This window comes from Aspergillus mulundensis, assembly GCF_003369625.1.
Source record: "Aspergillus mulundensis strain DSM 5745 chromosome Unknown scaffold_22, whole genome shotgun sequence".
Lineage (NCBI taxonomy): Eukaryota > Fungi > Ascomycota > Eurotiomycetes > Eurotiales > Aspergillaceae > Aspergillus > Aspergillus mulundensis.
This window is the reverse complement of record NW_020797910.1, coordinates 139078-158914: the sequence shown is the minus strand read 5'-3', so window position 1 is coordinate 158914 and position 19837 is coordinate 139078. Positions and strand designations below refer to the sequence as shown.

The 19837-nt window shown below is 42.3% G+C and overlaps 5 protein-coding genes across 5 annotated transcripts; 2 read left to right on the top strand and 3 right to left on the bottom strand.

The window, feature by feature from the left end:
- Positions 1–6772: 6772 nt before the first annotated feature.
- DSM5745_11251 (uncharacterized protein) lies at positions 6773–8269 on the top strand (the record flags this gene model as incomplete). Its single annotated transcript, XM_026753267.1, has 4 exons — positions 6773–6928; positions 6980–7262; positions 7312–7679; positions 7733–8269. 4 exons carry the CDS (start codon positions 6773–6775, stop codon positions 8267–8269), a joined length of 1344 nt encoding a protein of 447 aa, XP_026598186.1.
- Positions 8270–8365: 96 nt separating this feature from the next.
- On the bottom strand, positions 8366–10758 carry DSM5745_11250 (beta-glucosidase; the record flags this gene model as incomplete). Its single annotated transcript, XM_026753266.1, has 4 exons — positions 8366–9179; positions 9234–9388; positions 9444–10163; positions 10225–10758. 4 exons carry the CDS (start codon positions 10756–10758, stop codon positions 8366–8368), a joined length of 2223 nt encoding a protein of 740 aa, XP_026598185.1.
- A 754-nt stretch (positions 10759–11512) lies between these two features.
- Positions 11513–13218, bottom strand: DSM5745_11249 (uncharacterized protein; the record flags this gene model as incomplete). Its single annotated transcript, XM_026753265.1, has 3 exons — positions 11513–11634; positions 11680–11764; positions 11809–13218. The coding sequence occupies 3 exons, from the start codon at positions 13216–13218 to the stop codon at positions 11513–11515; spliced, it is 1617 nt and encodes a 538-aa protein (XP_026598184.1).
- Positions 13219–14105: 887 nt separating this feature from the next.
- Positions 14106–15935, top strand: DSM5745_11248 (Altered inheritance of mitochondria protein; the record flags this gene model as incomplete). Its single annotated transcript, XM_026753264.1, has 3 exons — positions 14106–14284; positions 14334–14932; positions 15013–15935. The coding sequence occupies 3 exons, from the start codon at positions 14106–14108 to the stop codon at positions 15933–15935; spliced, it is 1701 nt and encodes a 566-aa protein (XP_026598183.1).
- A 163-nt stretch (positions 15936–16098) lies between these two features.
- Positions 16099–17151, bottom strand: DSM5745_11247 (sterol desaturase family protein; the record flags this gene model as incomplete). The annotated part of the gene is made up of 1 exon (XM_026753263.1): positions 16099–17151. The coding sequence occupies one exon, from the start codon at positions 17149–17151 to the stop codon at positions 16099–16101; it is 1053 nt and encodes a 350-aa protein (XP_026598182.1).
- Positions 17152–19837: the final 2686 nt, after the last annotated feature.

The window sequence follows — 19837 nt, the reverse complement described above, 5'->3', positions numbered from 1 at the left end:
TTCTTGTTCATGGCTTACCATAAGCAAAGCATAGCTAGTTAAGTTATTTTTTAAGTTATTATAAGTAAAGCGTGCTAGTAATAAGTATAATACCTAATTATTTTACTAGTAATTATAATATATATATAAATATACCTTAAGCATCTAGTTCTAGCGCTTGGTTTAATTATTTAATTAAAAATAATATACTATACTAAGTTATTACTTAATACACAGTGCTTAATAAAAGGCTATTTAATACTTTAAAATAAAAAGTAAATCTTAATTTATTATTATGCTCCAGGGCGACCCTGTATTATATATAATTTTTTTAATAAATAAATTAACTAACTTTTTTATAGTAATCTTATTAATAATAAAAAAATATTTTACTTTCTTACTAAATTAATTTATAACTACTAAAATTATATTATAAACGCGCCCTTTATACTTTAATAAAGGTAGGCTAATAATAAAATTTATAAATATATTTTTTCATGGTGTATTTAGTATTAAAAAAAATATTAAACTTCCCTAAGGCAACTGCCTTAAAACCTTAAATTTTTAATATAAAAAATATTTTTTAATATACACACGTGTATTTTTATTAAGCTTTTTTTATTAAAACTTACGGGTAAGTAATTTAATAATTTTTTTATAGCTAAAGTAGCCCGCATAAAAATTATTATAATATTATTTTATAATCTTGTGTTACAACGCGGGCACGGGAGATATATAAATAACACCTTTATAAAAAAAGTCCTTTTTTTTTATACTACTTAATAATAAAAAAGGCCTGCCCTAAATTAATAAAAATTATATTTTTAAGTTATTATTATAATTAGCCTGTAAGAGTGTTTTTTTATTAGGCTGTAATTAATTATTACTAAAAGGTATTTATAATTAGTTTAATAATTTTTTTTTTATTTACTACCTTTATAATAAATATTTTAAGGCTTAAAAGTTTTAGGTATTTATAAGCCTAACCACGCGAAGGGATAGCTAGGTCTTTTAGTATTATTTTAGTAATAATTTATTAAAAAAATAAACTTAACTTTTTTTATAAAGTAAAAAGCATTTTAACTTAGTATTTTTTATTTTTTATTATATAATTTAATTACCGCAATAGTATATTTACTAAATTATACTTATTTAGCTTATACTTAATTTTAAAGTTATAAGCTATAAATAATTTTGCCTATTATACCTGCCTTTAATTTAAAACCTTTATTATAAAAAAATAGTGTAGGTTATTATAATTATACTGTATGTGTATAAAATATAAAAAACCCTTAAAATAATAATACTACTTTTTAAAGCACTTAACTACTATAAGTAATTTTTAATTATAAACCTTATAGTAAAGCTTTAGTTTATATAATTAATAAAAATAAAAGGTTATAGGGTATTATTAGTCCTATTTTTTTTTATTAAATAACTTTTTTTACTTTAGCTGTGTAATAATCCTAGTAATAATAAACTTTAATATATTAATAATAATAAAAATTTTTTTTTTAGGATTAAAATGCTGTAGTACTAGTGGCCTAGTAAAGTTTAACTTAATTTTTTTAAATATATTTTTTATATTAGTAAAAAATAAGAAAGGCCTACTTTTATATTTTTTTATTATTTTTACCAAGAGCTAGGTTATTAGACATGTTACTTTAATATAATTAAAAATAAAATATTAAAAATAGTTTATAAAGCCTAAAAAAACCTATAATTTATAAAATAATATTAATTTTAGCTAATTAATAATAGTCCGGCTGCGGTTTAAATTAATAAATATTTTTTTTTATTTAATAATAAAGCCTAAAAACTTTACCTTCTTTTTATAAAAACTATATTTTAATAATTTTACATATAAATTATGCCTTTTTAACTAATTAAGGACTTTTTAAACATGGTATACATATTTTTTTTTATTTTTAAAAAAATAAGAATGTTATTAAGGTAAATAATATAAAACTTGTTAAAAATCCTGCTTATAGCTATATTTATATAAAATTAAAATATAGCTAGTGTATTTATTAAGTTAAAAAACATAATTATATATTTATAGTAACTATAACAGGTCCGGAACACTATTTTTTACTTATTTTTTTTTTAATTTATATTTTATAATATGTGTTATATAAATCCAGCTTGGTAAAATATCTTATATTTACTAGTTAATTTATTAACTTATTAATATATAGTAATAAATAATAATTCTTATTAGTTATTATATTTAAACCGTGGTAGTTAATATAAAAATATAAAAATTTATTAAATTTTTAAATAAAAAGCACTAGCGCTCCGGTACTACTTTAAAATAGCTTAATTTATTTTTTTTTAAGTATTTTATTAAGATACTTCTTTAATATTTATAACTTATACTAAAAAAAACTATAAATAGGACCTTATAAAGGCTTTTTACCCTTTTTTAATAAAATTTTATGCTTTATTTTATTAGTTAAAAGTTAAGTAGCTTTTTATTTAAAAAAAACTTTACTTTAGTAAATATACTAGGGTAGCAGGACCACCTTTACTTCCCCTTTAATTTTTTTTAATTAATAAAGTATTATAAGTACCGGTTCCTTGCGTATAGTTTTTATAAACTTTTATAGTATTTTAATTTTAATAAAAGGTATATAATTTTACTAAGTTTATTTTATTATAATAAGGTAAAGGTTTAAATTTAATTTAATTATTTAAAAATATCCTAAAACTACTTAATAATTCTTATAAATAAAATTAATAATATAATATACTAAGTTAAATATTTTTATAACTTTTTTTAAATTATAAACCTAAGTACGGGCTTGCAAACGCCTATAGTAAAAAATAAAAATATTATTAATATACTAAACTAGTTATATTATATAGTTAGTATTTATTTTAATACCTTGCTTTTATAAATATTAAACTAAAATAAAATTAATATTAGCCTTAGTATTAAGTAGTGCCTTAAATTATTAATTTACCCTATTTTTTTATATCCTAAGATTTGCAAGAATAGGAAAAGTAGTTTTTTTTTTTAAATTATATAACTTTAATAACTTAGGGCCAGGAAATTACTATTTATTTTTTACTARTTTTTTTTWAGCTTTTTTTTATTTAAACAAGCCTTTAACAAGTGGCCTAATTTACTATAATTAAAATAAAGGCCCTTTTTTTTATAACATTTTTTTTTTTTTTAAAAAGTAAGTTACTRCTTTTTTTTTTATTTTTTTTTTTCCCCTTTTTTAAAAAAGCTGCTTTACTACTGTTCTAGTTTTATCCTAAGTTATTTTTATTTTTTTTATTTTTAAAGTTAAAACTAACTTTAAACTTTTTTTTTTAGCCTTTAAGGCCTTGTTACGCTTATTAATAAATTTTATATAAATTATTACTATATTTACTTTAAACATAGTTTTTAGGGGTTTTTTTAACTTTTCCAAGTATAAGTAAATATTTTTATTATAAGTTTTAGTAAGTACTTACGCCTTAAACTTTAAATTATTAAAGTATAGGCCTAACTTTATAAAGTAAAGTTCTTAAAAAGTAGTATTTTAAATGTCTTATTATTTAATTAAAAAATACTAGGTAATATAATAGCCTTGGTCTATAACTAGGTTAACTTATATATATATAAATTTTTTAAAATTTGCCTAGGTTTGCTTATTATCCTAAAGTTTAACTTAACCTTTTTAATAATTATAGGTGTTTTTTAAAGTGTTTTAAATAGTAAATATAATCTTTTTATTATTTATTTAAAACCTTTTAAAAGTATTATAAAAGTAATCCTTTAAATTTTTAAACTAAATTTTAAGCTTTATTATATTTTTTTTTTAACTTTTTAACCTTTTTAAACTTAATCTTAGGCTCCTAAAAAGCCTTTTTTTTTTTAATAAAGCTTATAATTTTTAATAATTTTTTAATACCTTTTTTATATATATTTAAAACTTTTAAACCCCTTAAAGCTAGCTTTACTAGCACTAGGTTTTAAAAATAAAATAGTTTTAAAATAATAACTTAAGTTATTTAAGCTTAACTTTAAACTAAAATTAAAAAAATTACTAAAATTACTTTTTTTTAAAGCTTATTAAAAATATTAATAAAAAAATTAGCGCGGGAATTAATAAAAAAATTAATATAAAAACTAATAATTTAATACTATTTTAGCTTTAGGTTATAGGGGTAACTTCCCCTTATTTTTTTTAAAAAAATATCCTAATTTTAACATGTAATATTAATTATATTAAAATTAAAAAATAAATAAGCTAGGAGTTATAGTCCTAGGCCACTCCCCCTTTAAAATAGCTTTAATTATAATAAATTTTAAATTAATAGGCTTTAATAATAATATAAAATAATAAGGTAAAAAGTATATTTTACCCTATATTTTACTAAGCTAGTAAACTAAATTATTTAAGTTAGGTTTTTTTTTTAACTATCTTTAATAGTAATAAAATTCTTAAGTATAAATAAAAAAGGGAACACTTTTTTAATTATTTAAATTTAGGTTTTAAAAACCTTAATTAAAATACCTATAAATTACCTTTGCTTATTTTTTAAAAATTTAATCTAGGATACTATTATTAAAAAAATTTAAAAAGTAATAAGTAAAAGTAACTTTAACTATAAAATTAATAAGTTTTAAAAATCTTTATTAATAATAAAAATATTAATAAAAAAATTTAATTAATAAAAATAAAGTATTTTAAACCCTGTTAAATAATATTAAAAAAATTACTTAAAAATTTAAAAAAAAGGCTAGCCTTAAGGCTACTTTTATAAACTTTTAAGCTATACTTAAGCTATTTTTAATTAAAAAATAAATATAGGTTTAAATACTTTACACACAGGTTTTTACTTTAGCTTATACTTAGGGCCTACCCTAGTCTTACCTAATTAATAACCAAGACCCTAAATATTAATAACCTAGTTAAGTTATATAGCCTAATATAATAGTAAAATATACCAAGCCTTAGCGGCCTAAGGCCAAAGCTTAGGTTACCTAAGGCGCTAACTTTAGACCAATAGTGGATTGGCTCTGGTAACGTTAAACGGAAAAACATTGGCCCTGACAAGGTTAAAATTAAGCCTAAAGTTATAAATTATACTAGTAAATAAAAATAAAGTTTTTAAAGTAAAGTAGCTAGTTTTATATAAAAATATTTAAGGTATTTAGTTAAATAATTATAACTAAGTAATATAATATACTAAGGCTTTATTATTATTTTTTTTTTAATTATTATTAATATAATAGTGTATGTTTGGCCTTTTACTTTTTATTTTTTATTTTAAAAAGGTATTAGCTAACCTTTTATATACTAGTAAGAATTTTTATAAGGCCTTTTTATATAAAAATAGCTAAGTAAGGTTATTTTTAGTATACCATGTTACTAAAAATTAGTAAGTAACCTTTTTTTTTAATTATTTTAAAATACTTATTAATAACTTTATATACTGGTAATGGCTCTTAAAAGTTTTATATAAAATTTTTAAGGCTATTTTAGTATATAATATTACTAAAAACTAGTATATAACCTTTTTTTTTAGCTTTTTATTTTTGCCCTTTAAGCTTTATAAAATATTAAATACCTTATATTTTATATTAGTTAAATACTAGCTAATGGCTTTATATACTAGTAATAACTTTTAAAAGGTTTTATATAAAACCTTTAAAATTATTTAATATATAATAATTTTTAAATTTATTACTTATTTTAGTATTAAGCTAGCTTAGCTAAAAATAAATTTAAGTATTATTTTTAAGTATATTTTTTAATAAACTCCCGCGGGTTAGCCTTTAAAACTTTTTATTAAAAGTTAAAAGTTAGCCTAGTTTTATTATAATTTTATATAAAAATAGTTAATAACCTATTTAGGCAAGTTAGTAATTATTATATATAATAATATAAGGCTTAATTAAATAATATTATACTAGGACTTATATATAAATATTTTTTTAATTACTTTTTTAAAAAAAAAGTAAGTATTTTATATAAGTATTATTAATACCCGGGTGGTTTTTATCCTTTTATAAAATATATTTACCTTTTTAATATATTTAGTAGGTGTTATACTAATTATAAATAATTAAATAATACTTTTACGTGTATTATATAAAATAATTATTAAAAAGTAAAATTATAAATTATTTTTAATTAATCTTAAAATTATTATTAAAAATAAGCTACCCGCGGACCTATATAAAAAAAGTTTATTATAAATAATATAAAAAATTTAATTAACTTAAATTTAAAAAAAAAGGTAAAAAATTTAATTAACTTAAATTTAAAAAAAAAGGTAAAAAATTTAATTAACTTAAATTAAGATTTTTTTTTATTTTTATATAATTAATTAAGGGATACTATATTATAAATATTTAAGTATTTAAATATTTAAGTATTTTTATTTTACTTAAGTATTAGCTTATACCTTTTTATAATATTTAAAATAAGTAGCTATATAATAAAATTAAATAAGTTATAATATATTTAATTTTTTATAAGTAAAACTTAAGCAAAGGCACACTATTAAGTTTAAAATAAAGTTTTTTCCTAAGTGGCTAAACAGGCCTCCGTACCCGCGCTATGTCTTGATCAGCCCCAATACCTTGCATCTGAACCAATGAGGACCTTGATAGCTTGTTGATTCTGCGACTTGGGGGTGCTATTTGCTTGCGGAGCTTGTCATTGGCCATCAACTTCCGCAACCTGGGGAAGCTCAAGTGGCCATACCTAGCGCTTCAGGTTTGTTGTTAAAGTCCTGCTGAAACCCAGGCTGCCTTCGTCGGACTAGCGACACCAGCATCGCGGTCAACATGAGTCTCACGCCTCTTGACACGAGCCTGTCCCGGTTTCTCGAGTTTAGCATTACACTTGTTTTCCCGCAGGTATACGGTGAGGACGAGCTCCATGGTGCTGCACAGTCTTTGCTCGAGCAGTGGCCCATACTTAGCTCGCGTCTGAACCTACTTGTATTTCGTCCATTGCCTTCATGATTTTACTGAAACTGACATCTCTCGCAGAGAACCGACCTACGCGCCAGCAAGCCGGGGCAACAGCCGCACATTTTCAAGGGCAATCATATCGACAAGAAACTTTCGGATGTTGTCGACGTTTCAAGCATAAACTTAGAACACGCCAGCGCGAGCCCTAGCGACACGGTCAAACGGTTAGACAGCCTATTGAACTTCGGCAATGGCCTAAACAAAGCTCTTCGCGGACAAGTCTTCATTGTCCGAGCTGTCTTCTTCCTCGAAGCCACTGTCATCCGCTTTACATTCCAGCATCCCCTCTGCGATGCTTCAGGTCCGTGAGATGCGCTGTCTTTGAGTACTTTCCACTAACAAAAGTGAAGGCGCCCATGAAATTGCAAAAGCATACTGCGATATTCTCAACGGGAATACCGTCGAGAAAATATCATTTACAAGATTTCCACTGACACTGCAAGACAGCAACAGCGAAGGCGCAGAGGAGAAGGAGAATAATGCGCCAGTGATACCAACAGTTGCTGACACAGCTCGCCCGATTTTCCACTGGAGCTGGCGATACATGCTCAGGAAAGGCACGAAGCTGCTACTGCGAGACCTGCGACGCCCATCATGCCAGCGAGTCGATAGAACACTCTACATCCCCCCAGTGCAAATGGAAACGTGGAAGGAAGAAGCCCGGAGGGCGAACATCAGCGTCACGGAGCATGATCTCCTCACGGCGTTTATCTACCAGGTACGCATATCAAGCCCATCCGCAACATACCTAGAAGCTAATACATCCTCTAGTCATGCTACCAACGCTCCCCAACCTGCACGCAAGACTTTAGCCTGATCCTCGGGATCCGGCGGTACCTGGAACACCAAACGCCGCTACAAAACGCATGTTTCGTGCTTCCAGTGGCGATTGACTACCTGTACAACAGCCAAAAGTTTGACCTCCCGCCCCTCCCCGAACTCGCAGCAGAGATACGCCGCACAATTCTCGAGGCGCGACAGCCGCAGACTCTATCCGCGCTGCTTGAGTTCCACTCCCGCTCAACCAAGACACCCATGATCCCGCGGTGGATTGGCCGTGATCAGCCGCAGGTGGCGGTGACATCGTGGACAGATCTGGGATTATATGATCTGGATATCCGGGGATCGAAGCCGGTTTTCGTGCATGGGCAGCTGGATCTCTGGGGCGTGCTGAAGAAGTTTGGGCTTGGGATGGATGATATCGTTATTACGTGGAAGGGGCCAGAACATGAAGGGGGTTACTGGATCCGAGGAAGACTGAATGCAAGCGCTTGGGAAAATATGGAAGAGACACTGGGGCAGAAATAGAAATAAAGAGCTCGTTGCAGAGCACCCATCTCTGCGATGTTAGGTGCATCAAAAATCATCAAGTCTCACGCATTAACCATCTCCTTGAATATGCGGTCAAACAGTAAAGCTCCCCGTCAACCTAACATCGCGACTCGACGCGCCCACAAAGACCTCAAACGTCCCAGCCGGCACAACCCACTTCTGGACCCCAACATCCCAATAACTAATATCCCTCCTTGTAAGCTGGAAAGTGACAGTCCCAGTCTGCCCAGGTTCAAGACTCAGCTTCTCAAAACCCCTCAACTGCTTCGGGGGCGTGGGGGGCGCAGAGTCCGGGAACCCAATATACAGCTGCGCGACTTCGGCGCCGGACACAGCGCCGGTGTTGCTCACATACGCGGTGACGGTCCCAACGGCCGCAAAGAGGTCCGCCGGTCCACCGACGACCGTCTCACCTGTCGTCGGACCAGGTGTCGCAGATATAGCGGGGGCAAGGGCGCTATAGTTAAACGTCGTATAGCTAAGCCCGAAGCCAAACTCATACCGCGGCTCAATGGCATAGTAGTCGAAGTGGCGATAGTCGATGAACAGGCCCTCCGTAAACGGATCGGTCTGGGACTCCGTCCAGTCGGCGCCGTAATCCGCTTCAGATTTGCCAATGGTATACGGTAATTTGCCGGATGGCGCGTACGCGCCGAAGAGGATGTCCGTTAGCGCATGGCCGCTTTCTTGGCCTGGGATTCCGGCCCAGACGATTGCGACGACGTTCGGCTGGGCAAGGATTGTCTCGAGGGTTATGGGTCCGACGCTGTGAACTACCACGATGGTGGGCGTGTTTGTGGCTGCGACGGCTTGCACGAGCGCGTTGCCGTTGTGCCAGGGGTCGAGGTTGTTGCGGTCGCCCGGATGGCCTTCGACGGTAATATACCTGTGCAGTTGGGGTTTAGATTTTGGGTGCGATTAGGGATGTGAGAGGACATACCCCTCTCCAGAGTCGGCGGTGATGAAGACGAGCGCTGTCTCCGCGGCGGCGGCCGCTGCTGCGCCTGCTGCTGGGTCATCGGTTGTGCTGGTGACGATGGTTGTGCCTGTTGTTGCGGCTATTTCTTGGATTGCGTCGAGGGGGGCGATGAGGTACTACACCGTCAGCTAGGCATTTCCAACAAGACAAAGGGAAGAGGGAAGAACGTACAGGATACTCAGCAGTCCCGCTTCCCCAGCCCTGCGCAAGCGTCCCGGTATTGCAACCGCGGTCAGTACACGCGTTCGCGCCAGCGGGGTTAACAATCGCATCAGACCCAATGACGGCCAAACTCCCCGGAGTCCCCAACGGTAAGGAAGCATTGCTATTTTTCAGTAGCACGATGGAGTCGCGCGCAATCGTCCGCGCCAGCTCCGCATGCTCGGGCGTCGTAACATCCACGCTCGCAGCCCCGCTATCCCAACTACTAAACGCCACCTCAGGATGTCCCTGGTCCTGACCAACAAGATACCACGCGGCCAGAATGCGCGTAACCATATCATCAAGGCGCGCTTGTGGCACAGAGCCATTCGCAATAGCGAGGGCCAGATTCTCGCCCCAGAAGATCGAGCCGCGAGGCGTATTGAAGTCGGAGCCTGGCATCGTCATATCGAGCCCCGTGTTCGCGCTCTGGACTGTACTGTGCTGCGCGTTCCAGTCGGAGAGGACATGGCCTTTAAACCCGAGCTCGCCCTTCAGCAGGCCGTTCAGGAGGGCGTCGTGCTCGCAGGCCCAGGTGCCGTTGATCTTGTTGTAGGAGCACATGACGGACGCGACGTTTGCGTGCACGGCATCGTAGAAGGGCCACAGGTAGAGCTCGTGGATTGTGCGGTCGTCCGGGTCGGAGGAGATGGTGTTGCGGTTGACTTCTTGTTCGTTGAGGAGGTAGTGCTACATTACCCATCAGTTCCCCTGCATCAGGAAGATGAGAATGTTAGAGGTTGACGCGTACCTTCGCACAAGCCTGCACACCACTACTCTGCATCCCCTCAATCGCCTCCGCCATCGCCACACCAGCAAGATACGGATCATTCGAGAACCCCTCCCAATTCCGCCCAGCAGACGGAATCTTCCCCAGCGCCCCAGCCACAGGCCCAAGCTGAACATGGACACCGAGGCCCACGGACTCCGCGCCCATCGCAACGCCCCGCGCGCGAATGAGCTCGCGGTCCCACGTCGCGCCGGCATTAATACCAGCGGGAAAGACTGTAACGGGGTTCGCGAAGCGCACGCTCAGGGGTCCATCCTGCAGACAGAGAGAGGGGTAGGGGATGGACGTCGGCTCGTAGGTATTCCCGACGCAGGGGCCCCCTTCCCAGGTGACGCCGGTGACGATGCCGACTTTTTCATCCTGCGAGAGGACGGCGAGGTCCGATGCCGCGCGGGCGTAGGCTTCGTCCCATGTTATGACCTGTCCGGCTGCGAGGGACGCGAGGAGGACCGAGATTGAGATTGGGGCTGCAGAATGGAGTCGTAGAGGACGCATTGTGAAGGCTTGGTCTTCGGTTTCGGTCTTCAGCGACTTAATCCCCGCTGGACTACCGTAGCAAAATGTCCACGGGGAATCTCCGGGTAATAAATAGCCAGCTACACCGGAAGAATGTGCGCTGGCCGGCCTCGATTTTGGAGGCAGGGTACAGCAAATGCCGTGGCGTCGTGGCGCCATGACAGTGTTTACATCGCATTCTCCGCGCCATCTGCACGCGCTGTGCCGGAGCCGAGCGGGCAGGGAGGTGGTTGGGCAGACGCCGCAGGGGGAAGAAAAAACAAACAGGAAAGTGACAGGGTCGAGGGCATGACATGGTCTTTGCCCCGCGATTGAGTTGCCTTTTCTCTGCTTTTAGCCGCCTTGGCTGGCGATCGGCCCATGCGTAGTCTGGGGTTTGCGGGGTATCTACGACCCAAGGCTGTCACTGCGCAGTGCTAAAGCCTAAGGGCAAGTTGGGCAACCTTGGAAGAAAGTGTTGGAGTCGGTATGCTCCTGCCAGCGGGTGGTGCCCCGTGCGCCGTGCCCCCTGCATTGCACGGGAAAAGCAAAATGTCCAGATTTTGGGATTCGGCGAGAGGCCTGTCTGTCCGCCTCTGTCCAACCACACCAGAGGAGTTGGGTACGATTCATCCAAGGGGTGGCTAAGGGAGCTCATCTTCTACGAAAGAAGCTTCACGGGAGATGAAAGAAATCTGGATTTGTTCCTTCGTGGAAATTTCCGGCTCTGCGGTTTGATCTTGGAGTTCCCCGATTATTCTCCGTCAGTCAAGACCTTCTCGATCAGTCTCGCGTGCTGGAGCAAGACCTCGTCCTTCAGCCGCCTGCCGACCAGCTGGATGTGGCAAGGCGCGCCTTCGACGTCGTCGGGTTTGTCTGGACGCATTAGCATCTTCAACGCGAAATTGGAGAACAACTTACACTCGGGGCTATACTTGACATCGCGAACAAACTCGGCGTCGGCGGCTTTATCCGCATTCCCAAATGGAATTACGCAGGCGGGATACTAGGAAATCAGCCTATAACCAGTGAGGAAAGCGACTTCCTTACATCAACCATATTCCAAATAACTGTGTAAATGGTCTTGCCATAGGTATCGTGCAAAGGCGCACAACTCTGGTAGGCTGGAGCAAGAACGACATCAACGCCGCTCTTCAGCCAGGCCTGTCGCGTCTTAGCGGCGACTTTCGCCTTTTCGATGTTCAGGTCGTAGAGCTGGCGTAGAGTCGGCTCCGGATCACCGCCCTTCACATTGTACATCAAGCTGAGGGACGGGATAAAGGGCTCGCCTCCGTCGGTCACATTGCGCAGCGGTGTACGGTCGGGGTCCATGTTGAAGAAGCGGTACGCTAGGTCGCAGGCATCCGAGAGAGACGGGATATCTTCAGCAGGAAGGTGCACCATTCGATGGCCGGCTGCGGCGAGTTTACGGGCCGCGATCTCCAAGGTGCGCTGCATGCAGGGGTGCAAAGGCAGAGCAGGGTCCTCTGGGAGCATTCCGATTGTAAGCGGTGACTCCAGTTGGGGTGGTTCGAGGTACGGAAAGCCGAAGGAGTTGTCATCCAGATCCTCCGGACGTGACGAAACCACCGTTCTGAAGAACAGATCGGCATCGCGCATGGATGTGCAAATCGGCCCGGTTGAAACAGCTATTCCACCCGCCAAACCAATTCGTCCAGGTGGTGTTTGGCCGGCAAATGGCAATCTTCCGACCGACGGTTTGAAGCCGTAAGTACCACAGCACAGCGACGGAATGCGTAAAGAGCCAGCGATATCCGTTCCTGCGCCCATGATGGAGCCGCGCATCGCGATCAGCGCACCCTCGCCGCCGCAACTACCACCGGCTGTCAAGGAGCGACCGTATGGGTTCCGAGTCCGCCCAAACACGTTGCTATGCGAGTCGGCCGTCATCATCGTTTGAGGCATGTGAGTCTTCACGTAGATAACGGCCCCCGCGTCAAGGAGTATATTCACCATTGGGCTGTTAAACGTCAAAGCAGGGTTGTCGAGAAAGGAGACATAACCCAGCGTCGACTGCACACCAGCGACATTATACGAATCCTTCAGACTAATCGGGATCCCGTGAAGCGGACCAACAAGCTTGCCAGTAACAGCAAATAGCCGATCCAGTTCCTTCGCACGCTCGATAGCGCGATCAAAGAAGATCTCCGTCAGACAGCGGGTGAGCTGCTGAGCAATGGCAGCCCTTTTGCAAAACGCAACAGCGATTTCGTATGCGCTGAGCTCGCCGTCCTTCAGGCGCGACAGGAGAGCCGTGGCATCGGAGCCCTCGGTGATATCGATCTCCCGCTCGGTGAGGATCCCGCTCTGTCGGGGGATGTGCAGGATATTGTCAAGCTCATCAGCTTTCTTGAGCAGTTCCAAATCGAGCAGCCATTCCTTGGGGATCTTAGCCGCGAGTTCATCGCGCTTGCGCTGCGCTTTCTTCTCCCACGCCATGGTTAGTTACGCGACAAGAGTAGGTCGGTCGAAGGAATAAGGTAGATGCACTGGAACAGACAGCGTACCAGGGCTTTATGTTATATCACGACTCACCGGTGACTGACGGGGAATTCAATGTAACGCAAGGGTACAGTCAGACCAGTCAGACGGTCACACCCGGTAGTTGATCTCACGCCCATCGAAGCATGTCGGAGGCCGACAGGTGGCAGGGAACAGGGATGCTGGGTCATTGTGCCGACTGGAGTGGGGTTCCGGAGAGAGAACCCTGCTGTCTCGATCAATTTCCATGAAGCATACAGAGGATCGAGTTCCTGGAACGATGCAGCTTGCATAAGGGGGACGGTGGCTTGTGCAGAGAGCGGGGGGTTTGCTGCGTTTGGCCGGTTTGCTCTGTTTGGCACGTTTGTTACATTGACAAAACAAAGGCTTATGTAGGCTTATGTAAGCGCCCTGGGCTCGCAACGCCTTCCCAAAACAGACGGCCGAGGTTCCCTCCAGCTTGGCCTGGCAAGGATGACCTGTGTTGCACTTGCATCACTTTCATCATTCAGCTGGCTTCCATGCCCCAGGTGTCTAGCTCAGCAAGAGCATCCGCGCTCTACTTAGAGGAGTTGTTCATTCGCTTCAATGAGCTCTGTTTCGTGCCCCATTTGCTCTCCTGCGCTTCCTTTCTGAGCCTCAGCTGCGGCAAATAACCCGCCAGCTTTCGCATCTAATTTGTGATCATGGTGGTAAGCTCCTGGTTACATACTGTTCGGCTGGCTCATGGCTCTACATCCATGTAAACCACCACCCGAGACTTTCAACCACTCGCTTATAAGTGAATCAAGGAGGTTCCTGGCCGTCACCTTGTCGACATCTTTGTGTGCCCATATCTTTGAACAATGGTGACGTTTCCTCAGCGACTCGCCATTGCTCGGAGCGCATCACACATTCCCTATTTCCGCGACCCGTGGATCTGTTCCAAGCAGTCTGCCGTGACTGTTCCAACCCGCCATCACTTATCCACCAGCCCACCAGCACTCCCCGATGAATTCTTTCGAAATACGTCGCGACGATGGATGTAAGCTCAGTCTATACTAGCTCTAGTCTCAGTTACTGATGTCAGCGAGATTCAACGAGACCGACCGTTTAAAAGAACGATTCGTCAAGTTTCGACCAACAGAGCTCCAACGGATCGCCGGCGAAGCAGTACAACAAGACTATTGCCCTGATATGTCTAAGTTTGCGGAGGGAGGCTTCAACAGAGTGTTTCTTCTGCGAGCAAAGAATGGTCGCGAGGTGATTGCACGGATTCCGACTCCCATTGCCGGGCCGTCCCATTACACCACCGCCAGTGAGGTGGCGACAATGGACTTTTTGCGAACTGTTCTCAAACTGCCGGTACCCAAGGTCTTGGGGTATTCGGCAACATCAGACAATCCCGTCGGAGCAGAGTATATTTTGATGGAGCGGGTGGAGGGGGAGAGTCTTTCCTCACGGTGGTTATCCCTCACCACGGACGAGGTGAAAGACATCACGACACAAATCGCCAATATGGAGAAGAGGATTTTCAACTTCCACTTTCCTGCGTATGGAAGTCTATATTACAAGAAGGACCTTAACGGGGAAGCCCAGGTATCAACCATGGACGATTTTGTTATCGGCCCTGTGTCTGCCCGGCAGTTTTGGCATGGCGAACGAAGCAAAACAGAGATTGACCGTGGGCCCTGTATGTTTTCCCCTCCTTCCTTCTCTGCTTCTCGTTGTTAGAGACACAACCGACATGAGTTAGGCTGATTACTGCGATAGGGCTTTCATCTGTGGACGCTGTTACCGCCGCAGCCCGCCGAGAGATGGCTGTCATTCAGCATCATGCCAAAGCCCAGCCTCGCCAGACATTTCTTCTACCAACCAACTATGACATTCACCCCTCTGAGCACAGCTCATTACTTTCGCGGTTCCTACAGTTGGCGCCTCATTTGATTCAACCGGGCTCTTCCAGCGCCCCGACACTAAGACACCCTGATTTGAGTCTGGGTAACATTTTATTGGCACCTGGAACCACCAAAATCATCAGTATCATCGATTGGCAGGATGCCGTGATATTCCCGCGCTTCATCCAAGCAGGCTATCCCGCGTTCTGTGAGCACGACTCCTCGCGGCCTCAAAGTCTGAAAATTCCATCTCTCCCCGACCACTTCGACGAAATGGGTCTCGACGAACAGAGACAATCCAAAGCAATCTTTCGTTTGGAAGAGGCCAACCTCTACTACACAGCCGCGACGGGAGTCCACAATGACCAACACATGGATGATTTAAGACTTCCCCATCTTGGAATGCTGCAGTATCTCCTCCGCCAGACAGGGTACCCCTGGGACGCCGACGTAATCAACCTCCGTGCAGCGTTAGTAGGCACCACGACTCCGTCGGTATGGAGCAAAATCACCTCGGCCGTTTGCCCAGTACAGTTCAGCGATGAAGAACGAGAGGCTGCGATCGCGGAATCGCAGGAGTGGAACGAGTCCGAGCAGCTATTGTCCCGGGTTCGAGAGCACCTTAATATCGACCTGGAAGGCGGGACCGAGCCGGACAACTTCGAGAGGGCAGTGCAGGGCAATCGCCAGTTTCGGATGGAGATGGTTAGACAGGCAGAGGCGGGCCAGCAGGAGATCTGTTGGCGTAATTGGCCATATAAAGATAAAGAGGACGATAGCTTGCCTCCTCAGACGTAAATGGTGCACTGATCGTCTGAATATGCGATGTATTATGCCTGCTTCATCTGAAACCAAAACAGAGAATTGACCGGTAAAACAAAACAAGGTAATATTCACAAAATATTGAGTATAGTATATACGTAAATCATAATACATGATATATATTCACATTCCTCATCACCTAAAACCACGGCAACGACAACGTATTGCTGTAATCGATGTTCGCCTCCTGACACTCAACGCGATCGCGGCATGTCCCAAACAACCGATCCCAGAGACGCGTCTGCTTCCCATAGTTCCCACTAGTCTTCCACCCAAACCGATGGTGCAGATCGTGGTCCTCGATGATGAGTTCCGCCTTGAACAACCGCAGCGCCCAGCTCAGCGTATTGGGAGGGATCGCCACAGCGCGGATCCCACTGTGCCCGGCCAACTCCGCCCACACCACATACATATGGCAAACCCACCACTCATAGAACCCCATCGGCATGCCCATGGCCTTCATGGTAAAGTACGTCATCAGCGGGATCCCCGCAATATCAAACAGTTCCTGCTCGAGGTCGGCGTAGAGCGTCAGGAGCGGGTTGGGGTGTTTCGTGAGGTGGTGGGTGCGGTGGAATTTCCACAGGCTGCCGACCTCATGCATCAGGCGGTGGTACCAGTAGAACCAGAAGTCGAGGATGATGCCATAGAGGCCTGCTTCCAGGGGTAGCCAGGACCAGTTTAGGGAAGAGGGGGCTTGGGATGTCCGGTAGGCGAGGAAGACGGTGAAAACGGGGCGGAAGGTCGAAGTTGAGAGGAGCGAGCGGACGACCTTGGCGACGCTGACGTCCGGGACGCCGTCTCGCTCGTGGGTGTCGCCGTCCAGGAAGCCCGTTTGGTGGCCGACGCGGCGGAGCACGTGTAGCTCGTGGATGGCGATGAGCTTGAAGGCGACGCTGTAGAACAGCACCGCGCCGAGCGGGGTGAGGTTCTGGCCTGTGTAGGAGGTGTAGACGTGGTGGATGAGAATCGGCAGGAAAGCGTGCGTGATGACCCAGCGATGCTGCTGCCATTCCGGGAGGTAGGGCACCTTCTCCGTCTTCTGGTGAACGGGGACATCCTTATCGAGTTCGATGGAATGGATGTTCAGGATCTCAAGAAGCCAGTGATGGAGGTTCCACTGGCTCTTGTCCGTCATCCGCCAGGTCGACTTCATCGAGTCCTTGGGGTTGCGCTGGGCAGGGACGCTCATGGTGGCGGAGTTCGTGCGAATCAACTTGTCAAGGTAGATCCGCGTTTGGCAGCGGGCACCCGGCGACTCTTATACCTGACTTGAGCCCCAAGTCGGCAAAATTGGACGCATGTGATGTTCGATTGTTTCGGGGTCGCTGGCCCCGCGGGCTCTGCAGATCCTCCAAACACGGTCCTCGGAGCCACAAAAACGGCTAGGGCGCATTCAGGGGAACCGCGACGCGGTCTTCCCACTGGCGGAGGCTCGCAGAGGTCGCCCGTTTCGTATAAGCGCTCGCCACAGCATCAACGTCGCTCTTGGTTCCAGAGTGTTCTTATCCCAACGTCACCAATCTTCAATCCACAAGCGCTTGTAGGCGCCATCGCTCAGATCCCGAGGTCTTCCTCTCGTTGTCTGCTGCGCCGGTGGTCTGATTCCGGGGTTTGTTTGATTGACGTTATCGGATCGGCGCCGTCAACAATGGTTCATCGACGGCCGTCTTCGGAGGTGTTGTAGGCAGCTACCGTCGGCTGGTCTGTGATCCTCGGAGCCACATGAGGGAACGATGACCTCGGCGAGTCCTGTGAAGTTATCTCGTCAGTCCGAGCCAGCCCACGAAGGAAGTGGAAGCGATGAAGCTGTTGCCTGAAGAGACATTTGAGCAACCTTGACCGACGCTAGGTCGTTGATTACCCCTCTTCACCTGGCGAAGAATCGAGATCTCCCGAAGCGGCGATCCGGTGTCACTTTGGAAGCGAAAACTCACGAGCTACAGCATGCTTCAGTGAAGCAGAATGTAGGGCCAACTAGCTGCGATTTGGCATAAGCTCCTAAGAATTGCGATCGAGCGAGAATCTTCGAGGAGTTTATGATGCAAAGCGTATGAGGTTTGTTGACTCTGCTCTGTTGGCAAGGTGACACAGCGGATGAGTAAGCACTTGCGCATCTGGTCATCGAGTACTCGTACACTGCACCTCATCTCATACGGCCGTCAATTCCGAGGTTAGAATTCTCAATACCTATAGCAGCTGCTGATTCTGAGTTGGTCCTGATAGGGCTTGGAAAGCTGACAATGTAGTTGCATTCTGGAACTTCTCCGATGCAGGAAGCAGAAATATATATCCCGGATTTCGGTCAATGAGCACCCTCAAGTCAGTCCCAACTACCGGGCATCCCTCAGCTTTGCCGACTCGCTTAGAATGGCGCTAACCTCTTCCAAGATACGATCCGAACAAGGAACCCGAACCACTCTCAGATGGCATACATTCCAAGGATTCGAGTGTACCATGGTGGAGAGGGCTTGGAAAGATGAAGACACGCGAACAAGTCATAAGCGGAATAAACAAAGTTTTGCCCTGTATAGTAGTGTTGAGTCTCATTGGCCGTGGGTAAAAAATAATTATTTATAAATAGCATTATAAAAAACCTGGTTTGCTGCCATGCCCCGCAAACCCTGGAATCAAACCCTCCGGTACCTGGATATACCATAGTCTTCCCTGCGGCGGGTAGACAGTAGATAGCAGTACTCGGAGATCGTGAGTTACCCCTGCCGGATCCCGAGGGGCGTGGGGGAGTTGATTTAGTCACTTCAAGATCTTGGTGACACGGTGATTCTAAATACCTTCATGCTCTGATAAGGATACATGCTCTTCCAACTGCGCACCCTGCAGGTGCTTTACCGGATGTGAGTATAAAAGGAATAAACGTCAGGGCGATGTTGGGCAGGCGAGTAGCAGGAAGCAGTACTAAACCTGACTGGACAACTAGGCCACAACTAGGTCCCAGGGGATGCTCCGGGTATTATGGCAATACCATGGAGGTCGTTGATTATCCTTAATCAGGGCTCTAGGTTTCCGGGGCCGTCACTTAGTATATGTATCTCTTACTCGCACACTGCCAACAAAGGTTCCTATGTGGGTGATGTGGATTTGGAACTGCCAAATCTGCATGACTCTGTCATGAACTTTCTTAGATGTTGAAATAGAACTCGATTCACTAGAAGGTCTCGCTATAGCGGTCGTACCTGTCATTTAATTATTGCATTTTAGGGAAAGGTACAACTATAGGTTCTAAAGTTTGATTGCTTTATGGTGTGCTTTACCGGAGACTTAAATACAAGGCATATCTTCACAAAGGGCACGACATATACGCAACACATTTACAATTGTAGTTCTTGTGCAATAGATAGTAAGTTATATTGCATTGTTTTAAAAAGTAGAGCTGGCTTCTTTGGCAATATCCTGGATGTGGTTTTCCATTTCAGCGTCGGGAAATGGCGATTTGAGCACGGTGCCATCATCGACGAGTTCCACAAGCCCCGTCAGCCCACCGGAGATGAATTGTCTTTCCGCATCTCTGCTAATGGTTTCGACCTTGTCATCTTCAGGTCCACTTGTTGCGGAGTTGTGTTGAGGTCCCTATCAAAAGCGAGCTAGGAAGTTCTTGCCATGGGAAGAACGCTGGATTTATCACTCCGTGGGCACCTGTACTGCTTCAATATCGTGACGAGCCGGGCCGGCCATTGGATCAAGTGTGGCAGAGAATGAAGCATAGTGAACAGAGCTCCGCATGCCTTGCGTCGGGGGCATAAAATACATCGGCTATGGGCAATATCTCGTGATGTGCTGCATTGGCGAAGACCGCGTTGTTTTCTCACCAAGGCAGTCCTTACTCCAACACATACTACTACTAAATATGGTTCTCTGGT